Here is a 17,785-nt window from a genome sequence, read left to right as displayed (position 1 = left end):
AAAGAAATACTGTAGATGAATTGCTGTAGTGGAGAGAGTTTTGCATGATCTGTTTCTGTGTTTGCCCTGTGATGACCCTTCCAGAGTGTACCTATCGTCAGATGGGATTGGATCCGCAACCCACAAAGATAAAGTGGCATTAAAGATGGACAGAGATGAGGTTAAGTGTCGTTTACTCAACAAATAAAGGTTTTAGGACACAATTTTAATTTACAGTCTGGCTAACTTTTGTCCTTGTTACTATTAAAGAGCCTCCAAATGACGAGCATTACATATTGCTATTCCGTTCAGTATCGGTACGACACTAGAATCAGTGTGTGTGCATATCTAATGGGAAAATGTCTTACAAATTTGCAAATCAAGCTCTGTGAAAAATATGTGCAAAGATCAACATAGTTTTACAGGGTACTGAATAAACCTTCCAGCTGAATCCTCTGAGTGGAAAACAAATTATTCAGTCATGCCGTCTCTTCATTACAAATAACGTAATGTTTACTGCCACAGATTAGTCACTTAATCTTTTACTTGACTGCACGTGAATGGGTGACTGGACGAGAAGTGTGACAACCAGATCCAAGTAAGATTCAGGTTCAAAGGTCGGTTCTGACTTTTCGCAACGGCGCAGATGGGCACAATTTATTTCGCAACGTCAGTCCTTCCCATTACGCACGCACATGGTGGCTCATAGTGGAATAGGGAAAAGCACGTGGCCGTCTTCTTTTCGTAAACAGAGCAGCTGAAAGCCTCCTTGCCGTCACACTCAGCTTACTCAATTATGTCTTCATAAAGGGTTGTAGACAAAAACAAGCAATTAGCAGATGGAGCAGACGGAGACATTAAGAGCTCTTGAATGAGGCCTATTGATGTGCAAAAATGTCATGCTTAGATTACTGAGGGAACCAGGAGAGCGGGGGAATGGGGCCAGAGGAGAGAGGAGGGCCCGACAAATTAGAAGTGACAATATGAGGGGAAGAAAAGCAGCCTGGCCTCGCTGTTCACGAGATAGTGTAAGTGTAAACTGGGAGGAAGTGACAGGTCAGTCCTGAATGGAGCGCCTTACAAAGAAACAGACAGCGTAAACAATCAGGACGCTCACAACTTCAGCATCTTTTCAGCTACGGTATATAATAATATTATCAGCACCATTCCAAGTACGACTGCTCAAATATTCATATTCATTCTCCTTTCTGTGCTTTAATGGTTGAAATGATGAGGAAAGTTTTAAGTTTACAAGTACAATTTTATGTCTCACCTAAATTATTTCTGCACAATAACAACAAATCTGTTTTTATGGTAACGATGCTTCTTTAGAACCGTTTTGACAGAGGGATGGGTTCAATCCCCCAGACACACACACACAATGCCTCTTCTGCTGCATTATTCTCGCCACAGGATGGGATTAAATCAGTGTTTTCATCACAGCGATTAAAACTACTTCACCAGCAGACCGTACATAACACAATCGCATTCTGAAAACCGAGTCGAGCAGGGCTGCCAACTTTCCCACAACGAGAGCGAAAGTCACACTTTCGATGTGGTAAGAAGAAGCAAGTTTTGGTTGATGCCGGACTGACTGACAAATTTCACATTTTGTTGATATCCACAGGTAACAAAAAGATAGTTTGGAGCGGTATATTAAAAGTGGAAGTCAGGTGGTCGATCTATTATAAGCCTTTATAAACTCTACCAACACAAAATATAGTGCCACTTCTGGACCTGCAGTCTGGATTGAAATGAAAATAAAATAAGTGAAGAAGGGAGTCTCACCACTAACTCGGAGAACATGCCGTCCAGCTCGTCGTACCCCGGCATCGGCAGCGCTGGCTCCATGGGCTGCAGGGCGAAGTCCTCCCGCAGCCGGTAGGTGATCTCCGGGTGGTCGTTGCTGTTAAAACAGCAGAAGAAGAAGGACATCCCGCCGCCGCGGCCTCCGCCGCCACGCTTCCGAGGAGCCATGGCAGTCCAGTGCGTCCAACGGCGCGGGTCGGGAGGGTTGAGAGGCTCCTTCAGGGCCCCTTTACGGCCTCCTCCACCTCAGAGTTTGGCCTCCGTCAAAGAGTACTGCCAACACAGACAAAAAACTCACAGTAAGCCCACAAGTACTCTCGCTTAACTTCATCCGTCTGACGCAAAGCACATGTTCTTCAAATAAAAAAAGCACGAGGTGAAAAGGTGCTTCAATAACATGACATGGTTCAAATTGTCAGAAGTGATTGGGAGGAGTAAGAATATATGCTGGTTTATTCATTTCAAGCGTCCAACAGCTCCAAAGCAGATGACAAAAATCTCAGGAGAGAGCGAAACGGAGGGCTTCGACAATCACAGAGTGTAAATGTTCGGCCGGGTGCGGTTTTGGAAAGCCACACAAACGGTCCCAATCCCACATCAGAACGTTGTGCAGGAAGCTGTTTTCCAGAGCCATCGAGCTCTTCAAGTTAACACGGAGTACGTCATCAGTCCAAGACATATTTCAACTGGCACCCAAGACAAAAGCTATTACTTCCTGTTCTCTTACATGAAATCCACAGCAATCTGGCACCAGCGGAGGAACTGTTACCACAGCTGGACGAGGTAAATCTGTAAAAAGGCCCTGACTTTCGCACACTTCCCTCCCAGCCCGAAGCTCTGGCAAATGTTAATAATGTGGGGTCACAGTTGTTTCCAGGGGAAAGTACTGTGCACTCTGTCACACAGGGAACGCACTGAAAGATTCAATTCTTGTCGCTTACACAATAAAGCCCTGTCAAGAGAGTGTGATGTTTGAAATGGAAACCATAATTTTGCCTGGATTAGAGTATTCAGGCCCTCTCTCATCTCCCCTTTCCTTCCTATTCAGCCTCAGCTTTCCTCCGCAGATCTAACGAGTAATGACTCGAAGGACGTGTTTACAATGGCCGTGGTGAGAGGTGTGTGAGGCTCTTTGTTGTTCTGGAGACTGGCCGGGTTGATGTGGGCAGGACTCGGTTTAAACACGATGTGGTGTGGGAGTCAGCCTGCACTCTGTTCCACTGAGGAGTGAGGTTTACGAGTCAAACTCAGCCACACCGTGCTTCAATCTCGCAGATAATCATAAACACCTGATTTCTCCTTCCTGCTGTTTCACTGCGTAGACCTCATTGCGGTTTTAGAAAGTCTCTAGCAAACTGCAGTTTCACTAATAACGCAGAAGGTCAGTAATTTTGGTGCCGATTTCGAACTGTCGGGATCAGCCGTTTATCAAATAAATCACTGAAATGAGACAGCGAGGCTTGCATCACATCAACAGTAGAGGAAGAAAATGTTATCGTAGCTTGTTTCAATTAGAGTGTGAACTAACAGTGAAGTGGGCGTACCGTAGTATCGCTCATTTAAAATCAATAACGACAAAGATTGTTGGTGAAGCTCATAACTTAAGAGGATTAAATAAATACAGCACTTAATTTATAACTTTCTGATAAATCCAATGCAGAACCATGTGAGACAGAGAGAGGCCAGAGCGCCCGTGTTTCACACCAACTTGCCAAAATCAGAGACTTCTCAGACGTGATCGCACAGAAAATGTAAAGTCCAGATCTTCAGGAAAAGGCGGCACGCCACAGAAACCGTTCCAGTGTCCCTCCTCGCTGTGACGGTAGTGTGAAGCCAAGCATCATAAACCACGGAGGCCGTGCTGACCGGCAGGAATTTCTGGACGTCTCTTCTCGACGGCCAGCGTCCCGCTGAACATAACCGCGTTCACTTGACCCTGAGAGTTATTTCCAATAAGTCAAACGCTGCGCCCAGACACATCGCACGATCTGCGGCGTGATGCGCCTCTATATTTAGTCCGGTCGGTTCGCGTCCTCAGCTGTAAACTACGCCTGCAGGTCATCATTCTCAGACAGCCGAGAAAACAGACGACGGCTTCAGTTATTTCTATCAAAGGAGAAAGTGAGGACATTTCCTATTGGTGAATTTGTTCTTAAAAAGCCTTGATTATATAAAAAGTAAACTTTGTGGTCCATCTAAATAAACCCTGATGCCATCACTGTCCCATTTTTATTCCTTTGGTTTATCTGGGTTTCCTGTACCCAGCAGCTGCCATCCTCTTAAAAAAAATGAAACAGCCTCCAGATTTGTTGCCAACATTTTTTTTTGATCCACCAGAGAATCTTGAGGAGTGACCTTTCATCCCACACATAAATATGTGGATTGATGCTAACAAATACAGAAAATTAATTAAAACACAAGCATAATTTGTAACAAACATAAGAGTATCCAATCTGGCCCGCTAAACCACCAAGCACATCGTAAAAATTTAAAAGAATCTCAAGAGTACCCGAGCTGAGGTATTGGCGATGCTACCATGAGAGCTAGCTCCCTGACTGCTGCTAGCAAGCTGGCCGGCTCACATGAGGTGAAATAACTCAGATGTGTTTGACACCGCTGCACTGGATGAATGTCCAAACGACTCCATCTCAAAAGCAAAACAAGCTAAAAATAACTGGGCAACCAGTCGAACGCAACTGTAAAAAGAATTCGATGTAAGATAATAATCAACAAATACAATGTTGAGAGCATGCTAAGCAGTGACAATTCCCCTGAGGCCAAACTGTCGCACAGGAGAAAAAGTACACAGCAGCTCAGCCCTGCTAACACACTGGATTTTGTATTTTGACACATCCTTGACTATTTCCAATCGGCGGTCTCAGCAGCAGCTGCTTGGCTTCACACTCACTCAAGAAGCAACTCAAAGGCCTCTTTGACCATATTAGTCCACGAAGCTGCCCATCTTTCCATTAGCTAAAGCTGGCTGTAAACTTTGTATAAACTCGGGAGACAGAGTGGGACGCTGTTGGTCCCCGTCCAGCTACAGGAACCTGCCGCGGCTCGGCTGGGAGCTTTAAGAGCACAGACGGCGTCACCGTGAAGTCTTTGTTCTGTGGCTATTAGCCCGCAGGACCCGTGCTTTCTGGTTTTACCCTCGGAGGTTGTCTGTCAGATGGTCAAGGTTCCCAACATAACAGAGGCCTGTTGCGACAGGAAGGAATTCCTCTCATAGCCAGGTGAGCGTTGTGACCCTGAATAACACACCGACAAACACATCTGTCACTGTCACCTGCGGCTCAAGTTGAAAGGAAACCCAATTAGCATGAGCAGGAATTCATGGACGTGCAAGACGACCGGTCAGACTGACCCTTACCTGCCCAAGCAGTAAAAGTTAGGAGGATTCATGGGAGTTTTCCAGGAAATTAGTCTTGTAGCAGGTTGTTTGAGACGTTGACTGTCTGAAAGTTCATAGCAATGCCATGTAGTAGTCGTGCTTTCCATGTAATCAAGAGGAATGCTGTTTATCCCCACATAAATCCACTGTACTAGCAAGACGTCGTGACTTCTGTAGGCGGCTGCTTACAGTACAAAACGGATTCTTTTGTGCTTCTTCATTCACACACATCCAATAATTAGACCCGCCCCCCCCCCCCCCCCCCAAGCCATATTCAAACAAACACTTCTCTCTTTGTTGAAGGAGCTTTCTGTCTGTGGATAGTCTTGTTGTTTTCTTGACCATGTGGTTTGGCGGGTGACCTGGACTCGGTCCAGGTCGTAAAAAACAAAAAAACAAAACAAACAGAAAAAGAACCACAGTGTTTGTGAAATAAGCGAGAGTCCGAGCATGTTGTCTGTCCGGGACCGCCGTTAACGTGCTGAGCTGTCATGTCAGCCGGAGAAAAGGCAGAAGCCTCTTAAACTAAACACAGAGAGGCGGACTGCAGCAGTTACTGAACATGAGCAGGGAAGAATGAAGAATTTAAGGATGAGCGAACACTTTTCATCCAGCTGTTCTGTTGTTTCTTTTCACACGCTCCCATTTTTCTCACTCAGTCTATTTCATCAAGCTCTTTCAACAAAACCACTAAATATTTAATAGTATCAGCAAAGGCAGTAATGAATACACTGAGATGTAATCATAGCTTGACCAGATACTCCTCAGTAAACTGGTAAAACAATAAAACAATCCAATAATATATTTCTATGCTCTGATGCACCTAAAACATGACTGAATTTATGAGACGTCGGCCTAAAATCACTTAAACAAAACAACTGCTCTGAGTTTGTGCCCATAATCTAATTAAGCAGTCATAAAATAATGGCAGCCATGAATAGGTAGCTTTGTTTAATTTCTAAACACTGACAGGTCAACTTCAAGCTGATGCTAATAACCCTGTGTGTGCTTGACTTGGAGCAGGAATTCAACCTTGGAAGGAGAACACAGTGGACGGCAGCATATTGAAAACAGATGTATGAAATACCTCTTCCTGCTCCAATTGACATCTCTGAGTGCCATATTTTTCTACTGGGCATTTTTGATATTGATTAATCACAGGGTAATGCTGGCTGGAGGGAGATGTGGTGGAAATGGTACGATAACAGAAAGGAAGTCAATAAGAAGGGCCAAATGGAAAGGTGTCAATACATTTCAGTTCAAGAGTCACATGCAGCCCAATTTTACCTCAAGGGCACCAGACTGGTAAAATAATTCCCCTAATGAAATTTAAATTTAAACTTTAATGTTTTTCTTTGTTGTGGTGCAGAGTATACATGATAAAAATATCTACAGATAAATGTTTTTGTTAGTGCCATGATCCTTGCACAGTTCTTCCTCTCTATCCATGAACAGTATATTCTGCAGCATAAACTACAGTATGGAAGGCAAATCATTTCATGAAGGGTTTGTGCAAAAAAAAAAAAAAAAAAGAATAAAATGTTGCAGCTGTTTGCAGGAAGCTTGTGTATATTAGGGTGTTGCTCTCGCTGTGGTATGGGTGGACCAGAAAGGTATTTGGTGCACAGAAAGCTTAATCTTCTTTTCTGATTTAGGATTTGGGCTGGATCAGACTTACATTTTGATGATCGTCTCGTGTTTTCAATGCAAAGCAACAGGACATAGCATTGAGCGGCATTACATCGAGACTGAGGGTTCATACTCTGAAACAAACATATCTGCTGCATGCTGCACTCATTTTCAGCACGGGAGATTTGTGGAGACTCCCAGGGTTGTTGTTCTCCATTCTTAGTAATTTATTTTGGATCAGTTCGGACAGCTGCAGAGAAAAAGATCAGGACTCACACACAGAATAGAGTCAGAGGAGGTCTTTCCGTGAAAATGCACAGTCTGAGCCTGCAGCTGCCCAAATGAAAGACAATCAGCAAACCAGCATGTGAACATTAACCATTTGCTTCACCTCTACACTGAAAATACTTCACGGTTCTGGATCACAACAAATATTAAACATCACGTTATCACAGTTCTCCTGGAACATTTGTTTAAAAACAGTTTCCAACTTAAATATGATGCTTCACATCATCTCATTTTCTCTGGTTTAACTGTGGTGCAAACATCACAGCAGTGTCTAATTGTGTTGCACAGCTGGATAACACACACAGCCATCGTTCGGCCAATTAGTGAACGGCTCTCCGAGTACGCGGTGAAAAAAAAAAACTCGTACAGACTTGGACACTCATCAGAAAATAACTGGGCCATGACAGAGATGCTGAGTGGCAGGTTAAGAGGAGATTAAAATCAATCACTCCTCATTGGCAGTCGGTCAGCTGGGCGCCGTCAGAGACATCCTCAGCGTGAACCGGCACTGTGACTGTAGCACAGCGGTTTGGCTCTAGTGTGTGAGCAGTCAAATTACGTGTGTGTGTGAAGACATGACAAAGGCATTGCCATGGAAGCATTAATGTCACAGGGCTGAGGGAGTTGTAGTGGAGAGCCGCTCAGATTACAGGATTTACATACAGAGACATGGTAAGAGCGGAGAGGAAGGGATATCAGCACAGAAACAGACAACGGAAGCATTTCTTCCACCAGCTGACATTTTACACTCATCTACAGAGCTGCCGCTTCCCAGTTGCTACAGGACTTTGAAGTACAGACGGACGACTGGAACAGAATTATTCTGAGGAGCGTGGAGGAATGAACTGCTGATGCTTCATCGTGATATGACTGTTGGTGTGCTAGTTTTTCCTGTTTTTCTCATTGCACGTTTGTGTTTGCATTGTTACAATCACCGAAATGCCAAACGCCAAGACGTGACTTTCCTATTTTATTTAAATCCTGATCTCTTCATGACGACATGCAAAACCTTTTAGGGCCCTTTCTCAAGTCACATTTTGTAATTCCGCATTTTAATATGTTTTACTATTGTTCTTCAAAAAGATGGTAAAATTAGACATACCACAGTGATATTTGGACTTGGCTAAAAAAAAAATGCTGCTGCACCTGTGCATTACAGTCATAGCAAATAATTCTGGAAATACGCAAGGATTCATTCACAACATCGAATGCAGAGTGTAGTCTTCACTATTGTCTCCAATGAAATGTACATTTACAACAACATCATCTGCATAAGTGGAGACACACTTTGTATATACAGCCAATACTGACTGAGCCATAATGACAAAGAAAGATGGTTTAGAGGAGCTTCAATGTTTACAGCAAAGTCTTCTCTACGGCAAATGGATGCAAATGGAAACTACAGGAAAACCACTGATTTCAGCATTTGTGCCATTTCCATCATTTGCAAAATGATGCAAATGCAAAAGTTTTCTGAAACAAAAAAGTAAAAACTATTCATTTCCAGTTGAAACACTGTTAATGGGGACCTGACTGTGTGTGTGTGTGTGTAGTTGTCACTCTGTGTGATGGACTGGTTACCCATCCAGAGTGAGTGAGTGAGTAGATGATTATGAGTTTGAATGAATCACACGTCTGGTTCAAACTTTGACGAACAAAGAAAAACTCTTGCCCTGAAAATTGCACCATACTATAGTAAATACACGGACACTAAAATACAATGAATGGACTCTGCAGCAGCTGCTGTAGCTAAAAACAGCAAATTCTGTTAGCTATGTTACACAACAGTAATCTAATTGCTTTCCTCCTCTTTTCTCATTGAGGACTTGTGATCTTCATCGAGAGTCGATCTGGAATGTCGGAGATTAGTTCAAGGACTGTTTCTGTGTCCAACTACCAAACGTAATAATGTGATCAGCAGTCATCGAACAACAGGAGAAGAAAGATGGATATTAATATTACGTGACGGGTTTCCCCGGTGGAGCTACAGCTGAAAGACGGATCAACAGAACCTGTTGAAATGTTTTGTCTGGTTGGCCACAGCGTCACTTCATGAACAAAAGGTTATGTAAACCGGGCGCTGATGGACAGATGCTTGTCAAAGGCAAGTTGCTTCTGGTCCCGAGGAAAGACTCTATCAGTACAGACTGAATCGGACGTATGTTCTCTTTTAAAAAACGGAAGCAAAAAATTCAGTGAAAGCTTGAAATGGTCTCTTTATTGGCCAAACCCTTTGCTATTATGATTTATCAAGTAGTATGCTGCAGAAATGAGACAAAAGCTCAGAGGTTCATAATCCACCTCTGTTGCACAGAAATAGGCCCAAAAATCCTTTCAGTCACTCAGCCTGCCCACCAACATTATTTCCAGTGGTAAGCTCAGTATCATAATAGCCTGTGCTCCAAGATTAGATATGAGAATGACATATTTTCTGTCAAAGATAAAGATGATTGAGCCAAACTGCTCCATCAAATTAAAACACATCTTTGGTATTCCCCTTTAATCCTCAAATGAAAAAAGAAAAAGTATTGCCAAAAGCTAAAGATGCATTTTATAGTAGGGAGTGTGTAGTTTTAAATGTAGGGAGGACAGAGATTAAAAAGCAGGTTAAAGGGCCTCTGCTCTTTTCCACGGGCAAGGTTGTCAAACCCGTTCTGCAGGCGGAGGCTCCAACCCCCCACTCCGAACGTGTTAGCATTCTTCCACAGGTCAGCCCTTCATGTAGGAGGTTAGACTCGGGGCAAAACGAGGGAAATACTCGAACGTGCGACAACATCCCCGGCAGAGTTTCTCTTTTTTTTAACTTCATTATCTAGATTGCTGGCTGGGCTCCAGGAAAGAGGAAAAGAATAAAAAAAATTGGGTTAAAAATAGCACACAGAAGTTGTTAGTTCTTATCAGGCCACTTCATAATAAGATAATATCTTTGTTGATGGCAGAAGCAGGTTTTATTTTAATTTTAATACAATATGAAACCCGATTTTCTCACGAATATTGACTTGCTCTGAATGTCCAGTGCTTCAAGACTGTCTGATGAACTAGAACTAGAAATGCTGTGTATATTACTTAAGACATGCGGATTGACATAATTAAAATCATGAGAAAAAAGGTTTAAGTGGATAGTGGGCTTTAGCTGATTCTCGTAGATTGCTGGTATTGGACTGACAAAAGCAGGCTTCGATCCACTCAACAAGAGGCTTTAAATCATGAGCAGAAAAAGAACTGAGTCAACAGAATCACTCTGTCAATTACACTGCCTCGGTAACGATCATCATTCAAGAATTCACGATAAAAGAACTGTTGTATATCAACAGAAAATGATAGTAATTATCCGTTCATTTACTGCAGGAGAAACGCTGAACATTATTACATGGTTCAGCCTCATTCCTGAGTGCTATACAACCACACGGCCGTCGCTAGAGGGGCGTGGAGACGGGGGGTCACGATCCTTTCTAGGATACCCTGAGCAGTCGTCTGTCCATTAGAAATCCCTACCTCTTCCCTAGTTGCTATGGTAACCAGAGCGGTGGGTAACCGGCGCACGCTGGGTGGGTGGGTGACTTAATGTAAGCCCCTTCCAACGCACATTACCTTGCATTTAATCTGTTCTCAATGTTTATAGGCAGGGAAATAGGATTGTCTGCCTAATGCAGAGGGACAAAAACAAATAACAAAACCATGAAGGATTACGGGGGAGAAATCAAGTCTGCCATCTCTTGGGGGGGTGCATTGAAATCCTGCAGAATTACAGGCTGAGCTGTCAGCCCTTTGCGATGCATCAGTCTGCATAGTATTTACATGCATTGTGGCCGACGCGGAGTCTCTGGAGAGGGGCTGCGGAAGCGGGAGTGGAACCTGAGAAGGATGGGCAGCGGCAGGAAACGAGCGAGGACACTGAGCAGACCCCCGCACTCTGCTCAAGGTGACTTTCCTTTTTCATTGACCTGATTATCTGCACTCCGCCTCCCCCCAACACAGAAAAGTATGCCATCCCCTCTTTCTCTCCCTCACACTCACTTGACAGTGATAAGGGGGAGGGAGGGAGGGGAGGGGAGGGGGCGAGCGGAGGCAGCAGCCTGTAGCCTGTGTGAGTGTGCGAACACGTATTTCTACCACCACCTCGCCCCGTCTCCAGAGCAACCTTGTCATTACGGGGCATTCCCTTCACACGGGAGACCGAATCAGCCCCGGGGCCCGCGTCGGATCACCCCTGTCATCCGCCCCTTCCTCTCCCCCGCGGTTACTACGGCAACACCGCTTTCTGCACCAACACCTCCGTATTAGACAGACGTGACACAACCGCAATACGTATCGGTGGGAGGAATTCATCCTCCTGCGTTCTGGGGAGCGATAAAGCCGCATGCCCTCCTCGTAGCCCCCAGCTCCCCTCACGCACACTCCCATGCTGATAGCCTCCAACTATCTGCCGGTCACATGCAGTCCACACACACACGAGCATTCCAGTCAGCAGATAGCCGGCTTCGGCGCTGGTGCCGCTTCTCCTCGCATTCATTCGATTAGAGGGCAGAACAGGGAGATTCATTGAGCTCATCTTACCCCGTCCAGGAGTGAGCGCGTCTCCCTTGTGCTCTCAGCATTCCCTTTTATATCCTCCGCTCACTGCCGCATCCAGCTTTCTGCACTGTCGACAGAAAAGACTACGCTCGCACGCGGCACGCGGCAGCCCAGCATTTCCTGCGCAAGGTATGCGATCCACGCAGGTTCAGAGTCATCTACCTGGAGCTGGAGTGGCTATAATAAGCACTTTCCCACAGGCTGTCAAAATCAGCCAAGAGGAAAATCTCCCAGGTACATGGGAGCTGTCTTTTCTGACGGCGAGAGGGGGTAAGGGGGGGAGGAGGAGGATCTCGCTGTACGGAGATGTTGGAAACGGCCAGCTGGCCAGTGACTGCTTCTCCTCAACCTCTCCCCGTCTTTGCCTTTCTCTGCAGAGAGTGGGGGGCAGAGGGGACGGGCACAGATGTTACTGGCTTCAGGACACGCCCCTTTTCAACACTCCCGGTCCTAATAGGATGCAGCCGAGCCGTGGCCACCGCCCCAGCACACTCCTTCTGCCCCCACCTCCTCAAACCGGGCGTCAGTAACTTGCTTGAGGTTTGTTTGGAGAGGGTTTGTTTGGAGAGGTGCATGAAGAAAACATCGGGAAGGTGTAAAACATGTGCGGTAGACACAAGAGGGAGAGAAATGGAGGGGATGGAATGGAGACAGACCTATCTTTAAAAAAAAAATCATCATTTGCTTCCCATCCTTTAATATGTTCTCTCATACCTTATAAAAACTGTGTGGAATTAAATCTGACAGTGACAGTTGTGCAACAATGACAGGATACCCAGCAGATTTTAATTTTTTGTGATTTACAGCACATGACCTGCTCTGCACATGCAACCAAGCAATAAAAACACACAAGGAACGTTTCTATTTTCAACACTCCTACAACTAGTCCGACATCAGTGGAAGTAGTGTCATGTGAAACACTTACGGAGTAATCTACTCTCACAGTCACAGTTGAGTCTATTCATCCACCCAGACACCGACACACTCACATTTAGCCTCATGGGTGATTTTACAGCTATCTCCCTCATGTGGATGTTTGTGGACTGTGGGAGGAAACAGGAGCACCTGGAGAAAAATAAATCTACACACCAACAGGGAGAATGTGGAAGAGCCGAAGGAGGATCCCCAAACCTGAACTCCAACTGGGGATATCACCAATGTGAGGATCCTATCTATTACCAAATCTATACAAAAAATTTAGGTGATATGTTCAGTTTAAAGTCTTTTCTTTTAATTTAAAAATGTGCTAATACAGCTCTAAGATGAAGCCTTTTTCTTGATGTCCTGCTGTGTAGCATGCTTAACACGGTTTAATCTACACCTTTTATCATTATATACCAGGTACAAAACTAATTTTTAACACATATATAGTTCTGACAATACAGACGTAAGCATAAGACTGTCAAATATATCATATTTGCTAACTACTGTTTAGCCTACGTTGGGTGGATGTTGATTCAACTGTGACTACAGTTCTGAAGCCACATCATCCATATAATTGCTATTTTGTTGCATCACTGTTCGGAGGATGAGAAAGTCAGACATGTTCTCATGCAGGAGCAGAAGTCACGTCCCTGATTCGGGCCCCCAGGCTTCCGTTCAGGTGTCGACAAAAGTGTCATCACATCTTCAGCAGTGAGTCAAGCACCACAGATGGGTATCACGTTAACAAGGTATCATAAAGCTCCTTTTTTTTGTGTGTGTTATTCAACACTCTTCTGTCCCACCAGGGTAGTCACAAAATGTGGCATAAACACAGCGGAGTATCACATGCCACGTAAACGAAACTCAGACTATGGATCGACTCTGCCGGCCAAGAAAAATCTGGGCTCAGACACGAACGAGCCAAAAGGAAGTCACAAATCAAAGCTAAAAGCAAAATCAAAGCTCTTTTCTTGAACGGCTATGAACGAACAGAATAAATGTTGCCCGCCTTCATCACTTCCAAACAACGAGCCGCTTTCCACATCGTGCACTGAGGTTAGAAGTGTCACTTTCCATCGGTTCTGGGCTGTTAAAGGTTCAAAGCTTTCCAACAGCTGCTTTTTTGCGGACAATTGGACATGCCAACATGTAAAGTTACCCACAGCTTTAAGATGTCTGAACCACTTCCAAGTCACATGTTATGAGAAAAAAAAAAAAAAAAATCCATCTTCGGGACAGATTTTATGTTTCCATGTTTGCACTGTTGTTCCACGACGCCGGGCCTGTGGGAAACGGTTTTATCTGCACGGGGCTGGTGCAGCAGACATCAGTGGCGAGCCGCGCCGGTGCAGTCATGAATGGATAACAGTGGAAGCTGTTCGGCCCTGGGTAGCTGCCTCTGAAAAGAATGTCATGCAGCTGGAATAACACACAGGTCCGGTTCCCATGGAGGGCTTCTGTCCTGGTGCGATGGATCCATTCAAGTCAATAAAAGCTAAGAGCGATATTTTTTTTTTGTTTTGTTTTGGTTTTTTTAAGCTGAAACGCACCAGGTACCACTGAAAATGTCTGGGACATTGAGGATGATGGAAACACTGGAGAACATTTTGAGATGTATTAGTTGATTAAGGCCAAGTTTAAATGACTTTCATTGTGTTTTGGATGATTGTTTACGCGACGCCAGTTCGTGGCCTGGCATGTTAACTACATCATTTTGTCATTTTTGTGTAAACTTCCAAAACGTTGTCGGTTAAATGAGAAACATTTACAAACTGAAAACACAAAATTGATGGATTTTTCACTTGAAACATTGGCATAAAATGGGGCCATATTGCATTTCCCATAAGACCTGGAACCCACAGCAGGGTGGAGGTGGGCACTAATGAGGGGCTTCTTGCTTTGCGATGACACACGCATCACATCCTGGCGTGTTCGAGCAGGAAGACGTTAAAAACATGCGAGATTGTTCACCTTCGGGGCCAGACGGGCCCCCGCGTCTGCACCCACTCATTCTAAAGATAATTCCTCTATTTTCAAATTGGTTTGTGTAAAGCTTGTTAGGAAAAAAAAGAATGGTTCCAACATACCTACAGTAATGCAATTACATTAAGCTTTTCCACTGATTAAACGGCACCCATAGTTCCACGGGAATAACACAGTGCCAGTGCACCAGCCCCTCTAAAAACCAACATGCTTCCGTCTCCACTGTTAACTTCTCCCTCTTCACAGCTTCATATTTTTCCCCGCTGATAGCTGTGTGAACACGCTCAGGGGTCGCGGGGGCATGCTTCATGCATTTGTCCAGCATTTTGACCAGAGCGGCAAAAGTTAATGCAAACTGTATAAATAAATTTAGTCTGGTCTGCACCAAAATGTAAATGATATTATGCACCGTGGTCTGAGAAAGTCCCCTCAATGTTTTAGTTCGTCTGCAATCTCCACTTCTTTTTTTTTTTTGGAAAACCATTTCCTCCAGGACAGGAAAAAGCAATTAATGAGATGCTTCTAGAAGATTGATTTAAACTATAACGGCCTTTGTCTTTGATAAAATACCAATTACCAGCTCACTGCCAAAACCTTTGGCACTCACTAATATTTTGACTGCAGGGAGCTGCCGTCTGTTCGGGATCATTTAGCAGCTGACGCAATCCAGTCTGAGTGACATAATGCGTGAAAGCTCTTCGTTCGAGCCGTACCCTTAAGGCGTGTGCATTTTCACATTGGCTATTGAGAGATGTCTTGGGAGCCAAAACATCTGTCTGATAATATAACCACAGAAAAAAAGTGTGTGACCCTCTTCTCTTTTGACCTTGTCTCTGAACTTCTGTTAATTATTAAAAACAACTTGCCAGAGAAAACTTCGCCCACATGGTTTCTCAACAGGCAGGAGCATATATTTCTCAAGTTTTATCAAACTGTGTTATTACACGTTGACCTAGTGAGCTGGTCGGCACGAAAAAGCATGAAATACAATAATCAGAGCCCAAATCAGTTTCCCTGAACTTGCCACCAACTTCAATCACTCTACAAACTCCACTTATGGGAAAACCACATTCCTCGGTTGAGGATATTTAAAAGCTGAAAGCTCGGAAATTGATTTTCAATACATCAAGAGTGAAACGAGGAAGAAGCGTGGAAAGCTGATTGGCTGCAGATAGTGGGACGACCCCGAAGAGTTCGACAATGATTACAAGCTTGCTGAACAACTTTTCTGTGGAAATGGAGAGAACGAGAGAGGACGTCCTGAAAACTCACTTTCTCTGAAGCATCTGTGTGAGAATGAACACACTTCTGCTATTCTTTGCTGAACGACAGACCCAAAACCGTTGCTGCTGCACAGAAATGTGTGAAGGGGTAACTCTATATTATGGCTCGTGTCATGTGGTGGGAAGCCGCAGAGCTACACCGTATACATGTGTTTCGTTCAGGGTGGGGCCAAATCCATAAATTCCAACCACGCGGCCCTCCTCTTGGAGGAGACCCTAACGCTCACAAATTAAATGCCAGGATTAAAAAGGGTCCACACTGGTTCCTACCCACCCTCTGGAAGGCTTGTAATTATTCCCTAAACCAAGACCATCCCAAAGGGGCCACACAACTTCTCGCATCCACTAATCTAGAGAATGTAACCCAGCAAATACCAACATAAAAAGGAGTTCCAGCTAAGAAAAAACATAGTTTTGAGCTTGTACTGGTTAGAAGAATAAGCTAGATTTGCGAGAAAATTTGTCAAAAACAGGATATATTCACAGTCTTACTTTTTCCAACGAATACATGAGGAAACAACTTTGTCAACAATAATCTCATCGGCTAAATTATTGAGTAAGACTCAGCATCTGTGTTAAGTTAAGGCCCAGCTTACTTTTTGCTTTCAAGTGAAAACAGAAAACTTTTGTTGTGTTTTGGGTGTACTTTACATGAAAACGGTGCTCTGAGTCACTGAGAACACAAGTGTTTTAAAAAAACAGCTCCCAGGATGGAATTTCTCCGACTGTCGTCGTGGAAACGGGAGAGAATGAAACTTTTTGGAAGCATTACAACTAAGCATGCACAAGACGGCTGGAGTAAATACTTTTTCTGCACATGTGCGATTGCCTGGACAATAACAACTGAACAAGCTGCATATGAGTGTGTGTGTGTTTTCACACTAACACAGCCAACATCCCCAAATCGGTTAGTGACACCTTTTTCAGTGTTTCTGCCGTTTCCATGCAAGCGGACATGGTTTCAAAGTGTAACAAAGGTTTTCTAAAAAGAAAATGAAAAAATTATGTGTTTTCCACTGGAAACATTTTGGAAATGAGACCCACATTTCTATCTACTTCTGTGATCATCCTGTCACAGTTTTACCTGCTTTCCCGAGGCACTAAAGGCAGCCCTATAAAAGAGGTGGAAGGCACCGAAGCAAAAATATGATGACAGGAAGAGCTGCAGCTGTTGTGAACGTGCTTGTAACAGATTGACAGAAATTGAGGGTTAAAAGGCTGTGGCTTAACTTGTTGATCCCTCCAGATGTAGGCCGGCTCGCTGCGCCCAGGACTCGGCGGTTAAGGTTTCCAGCGGGGAGATAAGGAAGAGGGCGCGGGGTAATGCACTGTTACAGTAGGGGTAGCGCATAAACAAAGCAACAAATCAAATAGAGTCATGTTAATCCAGCCTAATCCAATCAGAACTCAGTCTGCTCCGAGGGTGAAGACAGCTTCAAAGCAATGAGCGCCTATTAGCTAATGTCACATGCTTAGTTCAACAGACTAAACCCATGCGAAAGGGTCCAAGGTCCCGGCCTCCTCTCTGACCGCCAACATGGATGTGAGACTGACTGGTGGTAAGCCGGACGCATGACTGCCTCACCGGCACAGACGCAAAGCCTGAGGTGACGCCATGTTGCCGAACAGTGCGTGTCCACGTGGGGACGGTTGAGTTTTAAGCTGCTTATCTCAAAGTGTGCCATAATCTCAGCAGAGGATAAACAATCTGAGCACCGGAGCAGAAACGATATATAATAAAGACGGGGGAAAGTCGTTGGGAAAAGGAGAGCCAGACATGAAACTCCAAAAGTTAAAACAAGACGCGGCTTTAAGACAAAACAGAGAGAGCAAGGAGCACATTTGGGGTGAACAAGGACACCTGCGGTTTAACAGGATCGCCCTGGCAGCCTCTGCCAGGTATCTGCTGCACAGGCCAGTG

The 17,785-nt window shown here is 44.5% G+C and overlaps 1 protein-coding gene across 3 annotated transcripts in view; it reads right to left on the bottom strand.

Moving 5' to 3' along the window:
- The window catches only part of daam1b (dishevelled associated activator of morphogenesis 1b), a 43,137-nt gene that overhangs the window by 16,791 nt on the left and 8,561 nt on the right, over positions 1-17,785 (bottom strand). For 2 of the 3 annotated variants that reach the window (XM_030110004.1, XM_030110006.1), the window contains exon 2: positions 1,768-2,061. In XM_030110004.1, coding sequence (XP_029965864.1) covers positions 1,768-1,956 — 189 coding nt within the window. In that variant the 5' untranslated portion in view covers positions 1,957-2,061. Of the gene's footprint in view, positions 1-1,767; positions 2,062-11,656; positions 11,923-17,785 lie in introns of those variants that run through there. The other variant, XM_030110005.1, reaches the window with a different exon arrangement.

This window comes from Salarias fasciatus, chromosome 15, assembly GCF_902148845.1.
Source record: "Salarias fasciatus chromosome 15, fSalaFa1.1, whole genome shotgun sequence".
In the NCBI taxonomy this organism is placed as follows: domain Eukaryota; kingdom Metazoa; phylum Chordata; class Actinopteri; order Blenniiformes; family Blenniidae; genus Salarias; species Salarias fasciatus.
This window is presented reverse-complemented; position numbering and strand designations above follow the sequence as displayed.